Here is a 19111-nt window from a genome sequence, read left to right as displayed (position 1 = left end):
CAATTCATATTTTTATTCATTCATTCATACAGTGCATTGTTCATTTACAGTATCTTATTGCAGTGAAATGATTCACGTAAGGATCCGATGTCAACTCAGCTCGTCGTTAAAATGTTCAAACGCGGTTCAGACTGAGCTGATGAGCAGAGAATGTCTGTTTCATTACTGCGTATCAATGCTGTTTATGCTGCGATATTTAAACCCCACCAACCGTCACTTTTTTCCTGAGCCTGCGTTGGTGTCATGTCGTTAATATACTGCACTCGGTGGAGTATTTACCACCAACCTGTCAGCAGTGACGGAGCGACGCTGAAGTGGATTGACATTTTCAAAAGGCCACCGCCGCCATTTTGTCAATAAACGACAGATTGGTGTTTCCTGGCAAACATAACTCTCGCGCCGGAACTCAGAGGAGCCATTGATCAGGTATTGATGGGCAGAAGCAGTCGAATTATGAACACTTTGTGTGCTGGTTTAACAGAACACAGAACATCACGTCGGTTTTAACCCCCTTATACATGCAACAAAAAATAACTAATAATTCTAATATAGAGATTGTAGGACTGTGAAATTGTTGAGTGAGCAAAGGCCAGTTGGTAAACATCTAATGGACATTTCTGAATATAATACTATCACATTTATTCCATTGTTATGGCCCTTTGCACTATACACTCGCTGCGATATACTACAAACCGTCGTGACACTTTAAATAAAAAAACTAAAATATGTCATTTATTGAATCGCTTGAACCTTTTTTTTTTAAGTGCAAAGAAAATATTCTCAGTGTTTTCACTGACTAACCCAATATGAAGAACTTATGCTTCCTATCTCGTGGAGTTCTTTCTAAGACTACTTCTGTGTAGCGTATTCCTCTTTTGTAAGTCGCTTTGCATAAAAGCGTCCAAATGCTTAAATGTCGATGCACATGTAAAAATAAAAGGATTGTTATGCTGCAACACACTCAGAAAAGGTTGGAACACTTTGCAAGATTAAAATGTGTTGATATGGGTGTGTGATATAAACCGAGCACCCGTTTAAAGGCCTAATTTTGCCAGGAAGTATGAGTCGTGACTCGTGATTCACCATTTGTTAGTTCAAACCAGTGTTTCTCAGTGTGGGATTGCAAACAATTTAGATGTTTCAACGTCTGCAGGGGGAAATATTGTGAAGAGAGTCAGTGAGTCGGGACATTCCTGTGCTTAAAGACTTCCTCTCCCTTAAATATGCATGAGAAAATGAGCCACACATGAGCGAGTCACACAGTCTGCTTCTGCATCAAGGAAATTCATCCTAAAACTGTTTTTCTCTGAGTTCTCAACGTCCAAACTCATCTGAGAGACAGAGGAAACATCTTCTGTGCGCAGATGAGTTTGAGCTCTGAGCTGTAGAATAAGTGATGGTATGGGGTAACGTCAGTGCCCACGTCTGTCTGCCTGTCTGTCTGTCTGTGGTCCAGATCTGTCCGATGTAAAATGTAAGGCACATTACTGTATGAGGGGGAGACTCAGATGATGACAGCCACAGACCGAGCAGCTCATGTCTTATATACAGCAAACATTCAACATGCAAAACTGTAACAATTAGCATATTTAATCCCGTGATTTGACCTAGTGGAAAAACCTGCTTCTGTGCGACCTGTTTAACAAAAGTTTGTCAAGCTTTTCTTTGTCCTTCTGTACGTTAACACACGTTAAAGATTACAGATTTAGCTTTTATTACATTGTGTCGTACATCATTAGTGGTCACATGTAACCTTCGCTATGTGTGCATGCGCTACCTGTGTGTTAAAAACCTAAAAAAAGAATAATAATCGTCATCATACACCTGAGTTTAAACCGCAGTGTTTAAGTGAAAACAGCGATGAGCCTTCAGTGCACTCAGGCTGGAGTGGACTTTAACATTAACCTCAGCATGCTGTATGTGATGAAACTAAACGACGCATCATTGAGGTTCTGTTAATGACTGTACTGCATTTCTCAGTGCAACAGTTTGCTGTCATTGTTGAAGCCAAGGCACCGACTAAAACCTATAGCTCTCTAGTTTTCCTAGTTTCAATAATATACAATATCATAAACACACATTAATATGAAGTCGATCTCCGAAATGGCAAACTTTAAATTTCATATTTCATGCACGATAACTATAAATCCTACGGTTGTGTACTTCTATGCTTTGGCTCATTTACTGGCAGCAAACACACAACAGTGTTTCATTTCAAAACTTCTTCATGACGACAAGTGGTGGAGAGACAGGAAGAGAGTCGGGTCACTGTGATCATGACTGTGACCTCTGCACTTCTGACACAGATACTGACATGGGCAGGGCTGGTGCTGTGAGACGTCTCTGTAACTGTACTGACGCCCTGTTTTTGTCCCTCTTGGGTCACGGTCGTGCTCGGCAACAAGAAGTTGTGAAGCTACTGAGAAACACAACCCAGTCTCATGTGTCGTTTAATGGGATGTGTCATATCTGCCATGGGTTTAAAAGAAGATATGAACCTTTTGATCCTTCAACTCGAGACTGCAAGACCTGACTGAGGCCAGTTTGTCTGTTAGGAACGGAGGCGTCAAACATTGAACCTGATGACTGAAGTGAAAACCAGGCGTCCAGAGCGTTCCTCCAACGCTCAGGATGTTCTTCTCTTGTCCCTGACACTGAGTTGTGGAACTCTTGTCCTCTCATCCCCGACACACTTTCACACGTCTGATGATGTTTGACCAAAACTGCTCATCACACCACAGGCTGGTGGCCCTGCATCTTCATTTCCAATAAACCATGTTCATGAGAGAAGAAGATGAGTCAGGAGGAGTGACATCAGATCCATGTGCACCCCGTTCTAACGAGTTCTAACAAAACACACAATTGAGTTGACAAAGGTTTTGTGAATTGTCCCCTGAGGTATCGGACGTCGGCTTCACCTCTAAATGTCTAACTCCTAAAATGATGCGTAAAGCTGGCACACTTTGCATAAAAGTGATAAAACCGTACATTGCTACAGTCAGTTTTCAAGTTCATTCCCATTCTTCTTCTTCTCTTGTGCTGTTTCCAACCTGAATCTGAACTCCTCTGCCATCTACTTTGCCGCACTGGTTTTCTGTTTGGCGTTTGGCGTTTGGTGTTTCTGTGCGATGCCGTAAGGCACGTGGGCGGCAACGGTGCCCATCTCCGCCGCTCCCTCCACGTGAAACATCTGATCGTCAAAGTAGATGTGCGGCCTGATCTTCTCCAGCATGGGACCCTTTGGTGCTCCCGCGAGGAACAAGGCCTCGTCGATCTCCAGACCCCAGGCCCTCAGCGTCTTCAGAGCCCGAATCCCGGAGCTGGCCGCGCTGCGCGCCGTCACAAGGTAGGTCCGGATGGGACAGTCCAGGCGTTGACCTTTGGTGTAAAACTTCTTCTGGAGTTTCCCCAGTGCCTCCAGGAAGCCCTTCAGGGGACCCTGCCACAGAAGAACAGATCATCATGAAGCAGAGCTGCTGAGGTTGTGCACCTTTTATATTTCTTATACCTTCTGCTACAACAGCCTACTCTCTTTAGTGGAGGACTTCTCCTACATCTGCATACTGTGATGTTTTATCTGGAAGAGACACGCGATGCTGTGGTGCTATCGCAGAGGGAGAGACCGGAGAATCGCAGCCTCATCGCTCTGATATAATAGTGAATGGTTTATCAACTTAGTAGGGAGTCGTCAAGAAGGGGCCACGCGGTTCGTGTTGTGGTTATCTCTCTTGCCTTTGCAGCAAGAAGACTCGGGTTTGCGACCCGGTCGGAACCACGGCGTGTCTACATGGACTTTACATGTTCTTGTCGTGTATGCGTGGGTTTTCTCTGGGTTCTCCAGTTTCCTCCCACAGTAGATCAACCGTGAGAGTGAATGGTTGTTTGTATGTGTTGCCCTGTGATGGAATGGGGCACCCTGCCTAACACCCTGTGTCAGCTGAGATTGGCACACTCATGTGACTCATGTGGAGGATTAAGTGGTAGAAGATGGATTTCAAGAAACAACCTCTAAAATCAAGTTGGAAGTTTGAAAAACACCTCATTACATTACATTACATGTCATTTAGCAGACGCTTTTATCCAAAGCGACTTACAATAAGTGCATTTAAACATTCGGTTACAAACAAGAGCTAGAAGTAAGTAAGAGCTTCTAGTAAGCCAAACTATAAAGTGCTAGTCATAAGTGCGATGTATATTTATAAGATATATATATATATTTTTTTCTTCGTCGTCTTAGTCGAGGTAGAGTCGGAAGAAATGTGTTTTTAATCTGCGGCGGAAGATGTGGAGGCTTTCTGCTGTCCGGATGTTGATGGGGAGCTCGTTCCAACATATGGGAGCTAGGACAGTGAACAGTCTAGAGTTCTGTGAATGCCTCTGCGATCCTCTCAGTGAGGGGGCAGCAAGCCGGTTTGCCGATGCAGAGCGGAGTGGGCGGGCTGGGGTGTAGGTTTTGATCATGTCCTGGATGTTGGCTGGACCGGATCTGTTTGTAGCATGGAATGCAAGCACTAGAGTCTTGAAGCGGATGCGAGCAGCTACAGGAAGCCAGTGAAGGGAGCGGAGGAGCGGTGTAGTGTGGGAGAATTTTGGTAAGTTGAAGACCAGCTGAGCTGCTGCATTCTGGATGAGTTGCAGAGGTCGTATGGCACACGCAGGGAGACCAGCCAGCTGGGAGTTGCAGTAGTCCAAGCGTGAGATGACAAGAGCCTGGACCAGAACCTGTGCTGCCTTCTGGGTAAGAAGAGGCCGTATCCTTCTGATGTTGTGCAACATGTATCTGCAAGATCGAGCTGTTGCAGCAATGTTGGCAGTGAGGGAGAGATGGTCATCAAGTGTCACACCCAGGTTCCTTGCAGTATGAGAAGGAGTTACCACAGAGTTGTCGAGGGTGATGGTTAGAGCTGCGGTGGGAGAGCCCTTTCCTGGGAGAAAAAGAAACTCAGTCTTTTCGAGATTGAGCTTCAAGTGATGGTCAGACATCCACTGAGAGATGTCGGTCAGACAAGCGGAGATCCGTTCTGCTACATGTGTGTCTGAGCTGGGAAAAGAGAGAATGAGTTGGGTGTCATCAGCGTAGCTGTGATAGGAAAAACCATGAGAAAGAATAACAGAACCAAGAGAGCTGGTGTACAGAGAGAAGAGGAGAGGGCCCAAGATAGAACCCGGAGGGACCCCAGTAGCTAGAGGACAGGGTTCCGACACAGATCCTCTCCAGGTTACTCTGTATTTTCGGTTTTGAAGATAGCATGAGAGTAGGGTAAGTGCAGAGCCTGAGACACCTAATTCTTGAAGGGAGGAAGTAAGGATCTGGTGGTTAACTGTGTCAATCGCTGCAGAAAGGTCCAATTGGATGAGCACAGAGGAGAGAGAGGCAGCCCTGGCAGTGTGGATTTGCTCAGTGACAGCAAGAAGTGCAGTTTCGGTCGAGTGACCTGCTTTAAAACCAGACTGAAGAGGATCGAGAAGGTTGTTCCGGTGAAGGTAGGAAGAGAGTTGATTAAAGATAATACGCTCCAGAGTTTTGGAGAGAAAAGGAAGAAGAGAGACAGGTCTGTAGTTATTTACTTCAGACAGCTCTTTTGATAGCAACGTCTAGTCTGTGAAGGTCCTCAGTCGTCCGGATCATTACTGTTTCTCTGCATCCAAGAGGTTTCTTAGTGCTGAACTGAGGAATCACCTGAAGAAGTGAAATGTCTTCAACTCAGCGAACTGCAGAAGAAACAATAACATGTGACGTTATTGTCCCGGGAGCTTTAATGTAGCGCAGTGTGAAGCCTGGACAGACCACAGACAATAGCTGTCTGACTGACTCCCTGTCAGTTATCATAATAATGTTTGCATAATTTATTCTTAGAATAATGAATATTGCATAATTAAAATCTGCGTATTCACTTAGACGTGATGGTGATTAGTTTCCATTATTATTCTGCCCTAAAATAATAAAACACATCAAACATTATCTACACAAACGTCCAGTAAAAGAGAAAAACAAACTACTACACACATGATCCAAGAGCGTGTCCTCGTTCTCCCTCTCGTGCTCAAAGAACTTGTCCAGCCCGTGGGCCTTGAAGATGCGCTCCGACTCGTCGGAGAAGAGCACGGCGTCGCCGTCAAACGCCACCCTCAGCTGTGACTCTGACACCTCGGTCAGCTTCTCTGTCATGAACATGGTGGCTGCTGCGATGCCTGGACACAAACACACGAAGATAATAATCAACTCGTTAATATCAGATTTGTTTTTTACATGCTTTAGTTCATGGTTTCTCAAACCCACTGCCCTGTAGGTTTTTAGAGGTTTCCCTGCTCCAGCACAGCTGACTGAAACAGTGGTCACCAACATGGTGCCTGCACAGTTTTAATGGCTGACAGAGAGTATGTGTGTGTTTGGGTGTGAAAGACTGACAGTTTATTAAAAACAAAAAAACTGCATGTTTGTATTAAAATCCCTTGCATATCCAAATATCACTGATATCGTTTAGAAAAATCACTGGAGTTAATGTGTATGCAAGTGAATGCATGATACACATCATTTAAATGGTAAATTGCATCACATGTTACTGTGGTATAGCCCTCCATATTGTTCTCTCTAGGCCTCAATAAGGTTAGTGACCCCTGACGGCACAGCTGCCACTTTCACATACTGGTTATTGTGGGTGGTAAAATGTAGGATTTCAATATTCAAACTGCAGCTATACCATAAACTCCAACTGACGTTGCTGTAGTTTACCTTCTGCTCCAGCAGAGGGCAGTGTTGACATTGACTTGAGTGCATTGAGTGCACATTTAGAACCTCATTCATTAGGTGAGTCATTACCTGCCTAATGAATGTCTTCATCCTGAACCATGATTTAAAGTTCATGTTTGTCTCTTTCTTCTCTCTCTCTCTCTCTTCTCTCTCTCACTCACTCAGTTCCAAAGTCAAGCTGGTTCAGTTCAGACTTGTTCATGTGTGTGTGTGTGTGTGTGTGTGTGTCTCCCTCAGGCCTCTGCATACAGACGTTTGAAGGCAATAATAATAAAGCTTTAAATGAGCCGCAACTGCACTGACATAAACAACCCTCATTGAGCTGTCCTCACGTCACGATCCCACAAATTTCAATATCAATACATCCCAGTTTCCAGCAGAGCACATCATCATCATCATCATCATCATCATCATCGTCGCCTTGTGCTGTGTTTTCTTTGATACAGCCTGAGCAAAGAGGATGACACCACCTCATGGTTTTCCTTCCTTCAGGAATCCATCACGCAAACACAAAAAAGAAGAAGGAATGAGTGAATGCTGATTTATGGAAATGCAAACGCAGCATAGGAGGAGGAGATGTCAGTCAGTGGTGTGTGTGTGTGTGTGTGTCACTTTATACCCATTTCCATTTAGATTAAGTCTAAATATAGAAACTGCTGACATTTATATTGAACTCATGTGAAGTCAAACATGTTACTGTGGACGTTTGAAATCATTCCTCTTACGGCTGCGTTCATGATCGCAAGGACAACAAGACGTCATGTTTAGTTAAACATGAAGAATAAACCTTTATTTTTTAAAGAACACTTAAAAATGATCTTTTTACTCTTTAGCCTTCAACTCGCTTCTTTTTTATTCCACCCTGTGTTGTGTTTTATTTGGATTTTTAGTTGATTTTAAAGGTAGAAAAGGGTTTTTAACCTCTTGACTCTGGAGCCTTTTCCTATTGCATTCCACCCTGTGTTGTGTTTTATTGTTGTATTTCCTTTTATTGTGAAGCACTTTGAGCTGCAATCCTTGTCTGAAAGGCGCTATACAAATAAAGTGTATCATTATTGTTATTATTATTTAAGAGGCAAAGATGAATATTAGGCTCATCTGTGCAGGAAGATTACTCTAGTAACTGTCTCTCCAGTTCAAATTCCTCATCATATGTATATACGTGTGTGTGTGTGTGTGTGTGTGTGTGTGTGTGAACATGCTCACCCTCAGCCAGGGCCTCCCTGACCTTTTCGGCGTCAGCTGACAGGTAGAGGTTGGTTTGCCAGGCCTTCAGGTAGCCGATGGGACTGCTTCCCCCCGTCATACAAAACCTCTCGATGAACAAATCTGTGGACAGAACAGAACACCAGCGTCTGTTTTTGTGTTGCAAACATCCGGTGATTTTTAATAAGTGAAATAACAAACACATCGTGGGATCGTCCGTGTACTCTCCAGAGTTTAAAGACATGAAGTGAGGAGGACATGGGAACAGGATAAACTTACAAGCACTTCAACGGTGTGGAGAATCCAAAGAAGGGGCGGTGTGTGTTTGCTTTTTGGCTCCTGATCCTCAGCTGCAGCTGAGTAACGGAGAGGTGTTGTGAGGAGAGAAAGAGGCGACGGGTATCAGGTGATTAGAGGTGTGGATCACATCAGTCTGTTCCTCTTAAAATCTGATATGTTATCATGTGTGAAGGGAGCAGAGAGAGGCTGTTCTGGAGCAGACAGTCGCTCAGTAACACACTGATGCTGAGTTGAGATGTTGATGATAGAATGAGAAAATGTGGACGGTGCCTAAGATCGATACAGGTGTGGTAAAAAAGAGACGTTCAGCAGGTTTTGATTTACTGAATATCAGAAGAGAAACTGGAGGTGTGGGATTACACTGAGGCACAGGAGTCAGGTCACTTAGTTTGGCATAAAAATCTGTGCTATGTGAGAAATGTACGGAAGAGCATTAGTGCCACATGTGAATTATTTTGGAAACAAAATTTAGAATTCTGCCTAATCTAATCTAATTTTACATTTGGGCATAATCGTCTTCTGTAGAAATGCATTTACATCCACATTTTTCCCAAACTCCACGTCCTCGGTATTTAACATAAGCTTTAGATGAGTTAGCCGAAGACAAAAGATCTCACTGCTGCTGAACTGCGATGGAAAGTGAAATACAGGCTCCTAAACAGAATGTGGGCAGATAAAAAACAAACAAACCAAAGAAAGAAAGAAGGACACAGAGGGACAGTGTTGATTTAAGCCTCCGCAGGGAGTTCTCCATCTTTCAAAGAACCGACCGTCTTCTTTCCTCAGCTTTGTAGTCTTACTATTGCAGCTTTTGATTCCTACGTCCTCGCGCTGTAAATAAACGTCATTATTTCAAACCTCCCTCGGGGGTAAGTGTCCTCACCCTTTACTGAAGCCCCTTCAGAGATGTTTTGATACCACGTTTCGCTTTGTGTGATTTATTTTGCCTCGGTCTGGAGATCTAAAGCGTGGGAAACCCTTTAGTGGGGAACTCGGCACAGTGCAGGTGTCACGTCGGAGTCTATGAATCCTGATGCTCCTCGTACGTGGTCTCGTCGCAGCTCCATGTCTGGTTTCCACAGAGATCACATGACCTGCAGGACCACAGTGGCACTTCATCAGGTGTCATGTGCACCTTTATAAAAAGGCTGCTGAGGCCAACAGGTGGCCGCCGGCTCTGCGCTATTGTTGTCCTGCTGAATTCACGTTGTAATTTCAAACATGAAAAGCACGAGCTCCATGTAAACACAGTGCGAGCACAGAATGTTGTTCAACAAGCTCGTTTCCTTTAACTCTGCAGCCAGAGGTCAGAGGTCAGAGGCCCGTTTGAAGGCCGCTGCCACAGAGATCTAACATGGAAGCTTCCGCAGGGCCGGCTCCGCTCAGACCTGTTTTTGTTTGGGGCCCCTCGGATCAGTCCCGCCTCCCTCGGGGCGTGACCTGGGACCTCTACCCGGGCTTGAAGCTCTGAGTAACAGGAAGTGGTCTGTGAGGAAGTTGTCATCACAGCGCAGGGTCTGAGATTTCCCTGGGAAGGGGAGATTCTGTCAGTCAGCTGTTCACACACGCTGGTGTTTGTGTTCCAGATGACCCACTTCCTGGATTGTCTCATCACATCAGTGTGTGTGTGTGTGCTTTTACATCGCACAACACACATTTAACTCTCATTAAAGCCACTGTGTGTAACGTTATTGGTCGTCTGTGTCCTGAAGACGACACCGAACAAAGTCTCCTTCTTTGTTTTGTTCCCTTTCAAATTCATTTGCAGTTTTTCACGACTCGGATTGTTTTGGCCTAAGAACATTTTAAGTGAAAACAATCAAACCTCTTTCACTGTGTTGCACATAATATTATGATTTTTATGATTTAATATCAAGTGGGTTCATATTTGACGCACTGATGGTTGATGGCCACTGATTTCTTAAAGGCTTGGCGGCAGTTTAGTTTCCAGTTTTGATCAATGGAGCGTGATATCGAGCTTCTCACACTTGAAGTCTGTTAGTGCTGGAAGGTTTTTATCATTAAGTTATCAAGTGGCTGTTATTACAGTTATTTAAAGGCATTATTGTGATCTGACTCATTGTGAGGTTGCACATTTGATTCTTCTCCTTTTCCTTTGGGCTGCTCCCTTCAGGGGTCGCCACAGCGAATCAACCTCCTCCATCTCTCACACCAACTAACTTCATGTCCTCTTTCACTACACCCATAAACCTTCTCTTTGGTCTTCCTCTGGACCTCCTGTCTGGCAGTTCCAACCCCAGCATCCTTCTACCAATAAACTCACTATCCCTCCTCTGTACATGACCATACCATCTCATTCTGGCCTCTCTGGCCTCTCTGACCTTATCTCCAAAACATCTAACATGTGCTCTTCCTCTGATTGACTCATTCCTGATCCTATCCATCTTCTTCACTCCCAAAGAGAACCTCAACATCTTCATCTCTGCTACCTCCAGCTCTGCTTCTTGTCTTTTCCTCAGTGCCACTGTCTCTAGACCATACAGCATCGCTGGTCTCACCACTGTCTTGTATATCTTTCCTTTCATTCTGGTTGATACTCTTTTATCAAACATTACCCCTGCCACTTTTCTCCACCCATTCCAACCAGCTTGAACATGTTTCTTCACCTCTTTTCCACAATCTCCACTGCTCTGGACTGTTGACCCTAAATACTTCAAATCCTCCACCTTCTTTATCTCCACTCCCTGTAGCCTCATGGTTCCACTTGGGTTCCTCTCATTCACACACATATATTCTGTCTTGCTGCGGCTAACCTTCATTCCTCTCCTTTCTAGAGCATATCTCCACCTCTGGAGCTTTTCCTCCACCTGGTCCCTGCTCTCAACACAGATCACAATGTTATCTGCAAACATCATAGTCCATGGAGATTCCTGTCTAACCTCATCTGTCAGTCTGTCCATCACCACCGCAAACAAGAAGGGACTCAGAGCCGAACCCTGATGTTGTCCCACCTCCACCCTGAACTTCTCTGTCACACCTACAGCACACCTCACCGCTGTCTCACAGTTGGCATACATGTCCTGCACCAGTCTAAAATACTTCTCTGCAGAAGTAAACTGCAGAAACTCTACTGCCTCCTCTCCTAGACACTTCCATACCTCCACAGGTATATCATCAGGACCAACTGCCTTTCCATTCTTCATCCTCTTCAGTGCCCCCCTCACTTCATCTTTACTAATCTCTGCTACTTCATGGTTCACAGTAGTCACCTCTTCTACCCTTTGCTCTCTTTCATTTTCCTCATTCATTAGCTCTTTAAAGTACTCTTTCCATCATCCCATTACTTCTGTGGCACCTGTCAACACATGTCCCTCTCTATCCTTAATCACCCGAACCTGCTGGACGTCTTTCTCATCTCTACCTCTCTGTTTTGCCAACCTGTATAAATCATTCTCTCCCTCCTTACTTTCCAACCTAGCATACAAGTCATCATACACCCTTTGTTTGGCCTTTGCCACCTCTACCTTTACCTTGTGCTGCATCTCCCTGTAACTCCTGTCTGCTCTCTTCAGTCTCCTCAGTGTCCCACTTTTTCTTTGCTAACCTCTTTCTCTTTATATACTCCTGCACTTCCCCCTTCCACCACCAAGTCTCCTTATCTACTTTCCTTCTATACGACACACCAAGTACTCTCCTACCTGTCTCCCTGATTACATTAGCTGTAGTTGTCCAGTCATCTGGGAGCTCTCCCTGACCACCCAGATTCTTTCTCAACTCCTCCCTGAAAGCCACAGAACAGTCCTCTCTTTTCAGCTTCCACCACTTTGTCCTTTGTTCTGCCTTTGTCCTCTTCGTCTTCCTTGTCACCAGATTCATCCTGCAAACCACCATCCTATGCTGACTTGCTACAATCTCACCCACCACTACTTTGCTGATCTCCTTCAGATTACATTGTCTATACAAGATGTAGTCTACCTGTGTGCTCCTACCTCCACTCTTATAAGTTACCCTATGCTCATGCCTCTTCTGGAAAAAAGTATTCACTACAGCCATTTCCATCCTTTTTGCAAAGTCTACCACCATCTGTCAAACCTGCCCATCACTTCTTCATCACCTCTATTTCCTGCACCAACATGTCCATTGAAGTCTGCACCAATAACCACTCTCTCACCTCTGGGGATATTCTGCATCACTTCATCTAACTCACTCCAGAATGTTTCCTTCTCCTCTAATTCACATCCCACCTGTGGGGCATAGCCACTAATAACATTTAACATCACACCTTCAATTTCAACGTTTCATCGTGTGAACTCAGTTGACAAAGTGGAGTCTGCTCATGTCCGGCTTTTTCCAAAGTTTCCTCAGTGTGTGGACTCTCATCTCTTTCTCCACTCACTGTGATGGTTGATGGTGTTGATGAGTCGCACTCCCACGTGTGCGTGGTTGTACGTCACCAGAACGATGTCGAACAGCTCCTCACTCTGTGGGTAGAGCTCCCGCAGACGAGTGTTGACCGCCGCCAGAGCCTGAGAGAACACAGCAGACACAGCGACAGTCTGTCAGTCAAAGCCTGTGACGTACACGTGTCATGTCTCTGTGAGTGCATTTGCTTTGTTGGTGTGACTTTTACTTTGACAAAGGGGAAAGCAGGTCCGGGGGCGAAGGGCTCGTTCTCGTGTTCGATCTGGAACCTCAGGTACTCCTCCACTCCTTTCTGCTCAAACACCTTCTGCTCGCGCTCGGTCCTGAACAGAACACGAGAGGAGACGGCGACGGTCACTGCGTTCTCTGGTTTCGGCTGCGGGAGAAACCAGAGAATCATTTTTATTTGGATGCAGTTAAATGTTTTGAGCTCAACATGCCAGGTCACATGCAAGAGACTGAAGAGAGAAATGAACACGGCCTGAGTCAGCGCTGCACACACTGGTGCTCGGTCACGTGACCGCCTCACAAACATGCGATTAACGGACGGATAGATGAGGTGGAAGTGGCTCGTTTGTCGCTCACATTTCTCCGTGAGTACGTCACCTGTGGAGACTGTTCTCTACGTAATCATGAGGAACATGAGATTACTGTTCAGCCGTGACATTGACCCAGTTCGGCCGCCGCTGTTAATCCATCACACAATCCCTCACAGCTTCTCGTAGATTCTGCACGACGGCCATCGCATTGATCCATGAGTGGATTCAAATAAATAAATAAATAAATGCATTTGCAACTATTTAAAGAACTGATCAGTCAAAAGCAGAGGTGGAAAGTAATGCATGACATTTTCTTGTGTTACTTTAATAGAGTAGGTGTATTTTTGTGTATTTTAAAATTTTGTTATTTGACTTTTACTTAAGTAAGTTTTTTTGGAAGTGTAACTGAGTAAATGAAGGTCCCTGAGTGAGTGAGAAAGTTAAAGCATGTGTGACCTTTGACCTATGTTGACTGATACATACATATGTGTTTAGACATTTTATTTTGTCACTTTAAAAAAAAAAACAATTCATGTGAGATGTGCGTCGTTTTTGCACGACACAAGAAAGAACCTTTGTTAAAAAAGTATGTTTTTAAACTTGAGTACAATATTAGACTATAGTAGAATATTAGATATTTCCGTGCTCTTTCCACCTCTGGTCAATAGCTAGAATTGTACGCCGATCATTTATTTCCTATAACAAAGATTTCAGTCCGTGTTGGAACGGCAAATACGAGTTCTGAATTACAGCTGAAGCTTGTTTTAAAAAGTCTTGGAAGTGGAAGAATGGACGGCCGTGTGCATCCAAACCACGAGTGTTTGCAGAACTGATCACGCTTTTAAAAATAAGTCATTCTTTCCTCCACTTTGAACCCTGACTGTGCCTCCACAGGGTTACCCACAGACTCGCACAGCTGAGCAGTTGTCGACAGTGAAGCCCTTACTAACCTCATGTTAAACTCTTGTTACATAATGTGTGTGTGTGTGTGTGTGTGTGAAAGGGGGAGGTCGGCGTGGCGTTCACTGCCAACACTGGGCAGCACAACTCGGATTAGGGACTCTAATAACTGGCTTAAACGTCCAGAGTTTATCATTTAGGAAGATTTATCAGCAGACATTAATGACATCTTTCTGTCTGTTCTATTCTGTGTGTTCCTTGACTTAGAATACAAATGCCATCCTATAGTTCCTCGACACACAGGGGTGAGGAGATATCTGTCGTCTCACTATTAGATGTCACTAATTCTTACAGACTGGACTTTTAAAGTGAAATAACTTGACATTTTTAGTGTTATTATTAGGTTAATACAGAGTTATTAGTGTAAACCTTCATATTCTGCATACTTAATATGAATTAGCCTGCAGTGTAAAAAGCACAACAATAACAGGACATTCACACATTGTGCTTGTGCGTCAGTATGTCTACATGCCTGCTGACATGACATCTTGCCTTACGACCATAAATTGTATGAAATACTTTTCAAACTAACAGGCTGTAGTCATGTGTTCCCCAATCCAATCTTCACCTGAACAACAAACGTGTTAATCCACACCCTCTCTTCCCTCAGGGGAGCCTGTGAAGCCTGTGAAGGCTGCAATTTATCACCACCACCAAACTAAATGGACACACAGAGCCTTGAGAGGTGTTACACTGCAAAAACTCAAAATCTTACCATGGATATTTTTCAAATTTCTAGTCAAAATATCTCATCACACTTAGTGTAAGACAAAACCACCTAAAGAGTAAGATTTACTTGAGATAAAGGAGCTTGTGTTTAGACAGTGCATCTTGAATATCTTGTTCAGTGGATCAGTCTTGAGTCAAACAGTAGAGTTTCTTACACTGCCTAATACGAGTCAGGAATGTCTGAAAATGCCTAATCTAACTTCAAGTAGGTGTTGGACTTAAATCTAGAACAGTCACAATTAAAGAACTAAAAATGAGTTAAATACATTTGAAACAAACAGGATGACAAAAAAAAAACAGATGCTACTTTTGAGGGGAAATCCTATTTTTGATCATCACAAGATTATTATGAGACACAAAACATCACAATACTAGTGAAATATAGTTTTCCCAGCTAATTTCATGTCTTATTTCAATAAATCTTACCAAGAGAATTTTCACTTGTTCCATTGGCAGATGTTTGTTTTTTTTATTACAAGCAAAAAATATCTTGTATTAATTTTTTTGTACTTTTTTCCAGTGTATCGTCACAGTCCCATAGAGTCGCTCCTGAGTGGCCGCTCAGTGTATTCTCTGTGTAGTGACTGCAGTGTAGTCATCAACATGCCACACATGTGATGAAGCTGCTGGTTAGTAGAGTGGGTGTGACCATGCAGGCACGGGGGGGCGGGGTTAAAAGATGCAGGTGAAACAGGCTGCGTTGACGGTCACTGAAACGACCTGTGACGTCACGTGACGATGGCTCATACTCACGAAGAACACGCCTCCCTCCACCTTCCGGGGTCGTCTCCCTGTCACCTTAGCAGAACGACAGTTTGTGTTTTATTCATCAGCGCGTGACTTAAACAACAGAGACAGCAGAAATGTGACGTGGAGACGTGTGGTGCAGCTCATCCATGAATGTACGACCATTGTTTATGATCATCCAGGTCTTTTATGACCTACACGGGGCACACAAGTCTCTTAAGGATTATTTAGATACATATATGTATATATACGTATATATATAGATATACAAATATATATATATATATATGTATACATATATATATACATATATATGTATACATATATACATATAAATATATATGTATATATGTAAAGCAGGATAATTTAAATGTAAAACAGACTGAAACACTTGTCATTCAGATTGAATAGAGCAGCGTCATCCCTGGTGGTCTAGTGGTTAGTATCTGGGGCTCTCACTGCCACAGCATGGGTTCAGTTTCCAGTGTCAGTGAACATAAATTTCCCCACTGTAAGACTGATAAAGCATTAAATGGCAGTATTCTTTACATTTTAGGCTCTGCAGGTTTGTTTATTTTCATTGTATTGATATTAACTATATATTTTTATGGGACCATGAAGAACAGTGGCTGATAACGACCGGTTTATTTGAATATGGTGTGTTGGAGCAGGGAAACATGTAAAACATGCAGTGGGTCCTACAGGACCAGGACTGAGAAACCCTAACCCTATATTCATACACGACTTGACTTGAATTTGGACATGTGACTTACTTTAAAATGATGTGCTGTGTTTCAAATGTCGGTAAAATTTCACACAGTGATGGGTGTGTGTGTGTGTGTGTGTGATATGATACTGGCAGTGTTAACTGTCTGTCCTCTGTCAGTGAGCCTCCGACCCACTGAGCACATTAATCATATAACTCTTCCTCACAGGAACCTACTGTAACGGCAATGACCTCCTACCTTTTAATCTGTACATGCACACACACACGCACACACGCACGCACGCACGCACGCACACACACACACACACACTGTAAATGAATCCCGTCAGAGCTGTGCCACCTCAGCAGCACACACAAAGATTCATGAGTCATGAGTTATTTGTGTGTGAGGCTGTGGTGAGACGGCTCCTCTGATCCACCTGAGAGTCAGGAGAAGAAGAAGAAGAAGAAATAAATAAATAAATAAATAAATAAATAAATAAATAAATAAATAAATAAATAAATAAATAAAAATAAAAAAGTGCAAGGAAAGAGGTGGGAGCAAAAATAAAGAGGTGAGAGAGTGAGTGTGTGTGGGGTGATGGGCCCTGGAGGGGGGGCTGATATTTATAGATAAGTAAAGGCCAGTGATGATGCAGACTGTTAGCAGATATGGTGACCACACACACACACACACACACACACACACACACTGTAAGAGTATAATATTAAAGCACTGCTTTGTCTGAAATCCAGTATCTGATCTAAGTGCTTTATACTTATTATTATATGACATACATCACCCTCGTGTGTGTAGGACGTCTTTCATATAAAATAATGATCCCTCAGAGACGTCAGCTGAACCTCAGCTGATACTATGATGACAAAAACAGACGCTCCATCACAGAAACCTTCATTTTAATAATGGCTGCCTAGATGTAAACAATTAAATACTTTGTACTGGTAAAGGTTTGTTTTTGAGTCGACACAAGTGTACTCCACTCTGATGTTTCCCTTGTCTGTGACACCTGCATTTCTGGATTAGGATTAGATTTAAATCTGTTTTTTCAGTAAACGTCAGTAATCTGTCGTCCGTAGTATTCTTTTGTCCATAAAATGAAGGAAGGTGTTGAAAAATCAGTCTCCACCAAACCTGGAAATCATCATGTTCTCAAATGTCTTTTCAGTTTTTATTTCAAATGGAGCAAAGAAACCAGTTAATCACCAAAATATTCACATTTAAGAAGCTGAAAAATCAGAAAGACACAGAATAATATCACTGTCATTCACTTCGTGCTGCTCAGTCCTGTAATTACTCTCATATTCCCCCGTCTCATTTGAATAAAAGCCCTTTAATCTGTGTGGACCGTGACCTCTAATGCACGATACTCTCAAAGCTGCTTGTTGTGACTCTAGAACAGAATAAACTCTAAATATAGAGACGTGCGGTCTAGTGTTTCTATTGTTTCACAGTATAGTGACCTGGTTTTTACCTGCCGTGTGACAACAGTGTGAAAAGTCACCACCGCCATGTCCACACTAACTCTCAAACAGCAGTGTTTTCTCTCAGACTGACTCAGCAACTACCTGGAAAATATGCGCGTGTGCCCTGTGGAGTATGTTGTCGTCCTGCACGGCTATAAACAGCAGCCGCTTTGTTTCCTTCACACACAAGTTAACCGTTCACCAGCTGACTTTTGTTCTCAGCGCTGCTACAACTGTCATGTTACAGTGACATATTGTTATTATGTCTCTTTTTAATCTGCTATGAGTTCACTCTCATGCTCGTTGAGTGAAATGCAGATTATGTCAAATATAATCTGCAACTGAACAGATACGTTTTAATTCGTCACATGCATTTTTTACACATTTAAATAGTACATTATGTTTGGCATAGGTTTTTATAAGGCTTTTTTTTTGCTATTCTGTTGGATTTTAATGTTAAAAAAAGCAACTGATAAGTGTTTTGAAAGGTACTAAAATGTACTTATCAAATCTAATCTCTACTCTGAACATCCATCCAGCCATTATCGAAACTGCTTATATCCTTTGAGGGAGCTGGAGCTGATCCACAGCTGACCTCCCGTGTCATGAGTTTCCTTCCTCCTGAAAAGGACGTCACAGAACACCTGTTAACGCAGCGACGCCTGACGCTGCACGTGGACAAAGTAAACATCTCCCTCAGAAGGAAACGTTGGGTACGAGGTGTGACGCAGCAGAACAACAGAGGAGGGACAGTCGTTGTGCTCGTTAATAACAGTAATAATAATATAAAGAGAATAAATCGACTCACTGGTTTTGGCTTGGTGCTGAGGCCCAGGTGATCCTGCTGCTGAGGTTCCTCTTTCTCCTCCCATGATCCTCTGCTGCCGCCGTTGGTCGACGGGGACACTTTGAGCTCCTTGACCTGTCCACTCATCACCTGCACAGGGTCCAGACTCATCCTTACCATAGAGAACCTGTCACCTCAGTGTCCCAGAGGACTTCTGGAAAAGGACGAGGACTCACGTCTTCTCCTCCACTGCTAAACCAGATGACTTTTATGGAGAAACTACCACGCGTGACCAAAGGCTTCCTGCAGTGTTTTGCTGGTCTTGCATCTGGATGTGATGAGAGTGTCCTGTCCTCTGTCTCCTGTGTCTCCTGTGTCTCCTCTGTCTCCTACCTCTAGCTCAAGAGGATTATCACTCACTGAGTCCAGTTCCAGAGCACGTTTAAGATGCTGACTCACTCCCAGCCATTATCCTGTAAACTCTACATATGCACACACAGTCTGTCCTTCACAGTGTT

The 19111-nt window shown here is 43.5% G+C and overlaps 1 protein-coding gene across 2 annotated transcripts; it reads right to left on the bottom strand.

The window, feature by feature from the left end:
• Positions 1-699: 699 nt before the first annotated feature.
• On the bottom strand, positions 700-19111 carry nt5c1aa (5'-nucleotidase, cytosolic IAa). Of its 2 annotated transcripts, XM_058618909.1 has the most exons (7): positions 18615-19111; positions 15622-15666; positions 12849-13016; positions 12615-12744; positions 7958-8080; positions 6008-6192; positions 700-3439 (listed from the first exon to the last, which is right to left on the bottom strand). In XM_058618909.1, the coding sequence occupies exons 1-7, from the start codon at positions 18771-18773 to the stop codon at positions 3074-3076; spliced, it is 1176 nt and encodes a 391-aa protein (XP_058474892.1). In that variant the 5' UTR covers positions 18774-19111; the 3' UTR covers positions 700-3073. The 2 variants fall into 2 exon arrangements, with proteins under 2 accessions (XP_058474892.1, XP_058474893.1); XM_058618910.1 differs by lacking the exon at positions 15622-15666.

Source organism: Solea solea, chromosome 20, assembly GCF_958295425.1.
Source record: "Solea solea chromosome 20, fSolSol10.1, whole genome shotgun sequence".
Classification (NCBI taxonomy): Eukaryota; Metazoa; Chordata; class Actinopteri; order Pleuronectiformes; family Soleidae; genus Solea; species Solea solea.
This window is presented reverse-complemented; position numbering and strand designations above follow the sequence as displayed.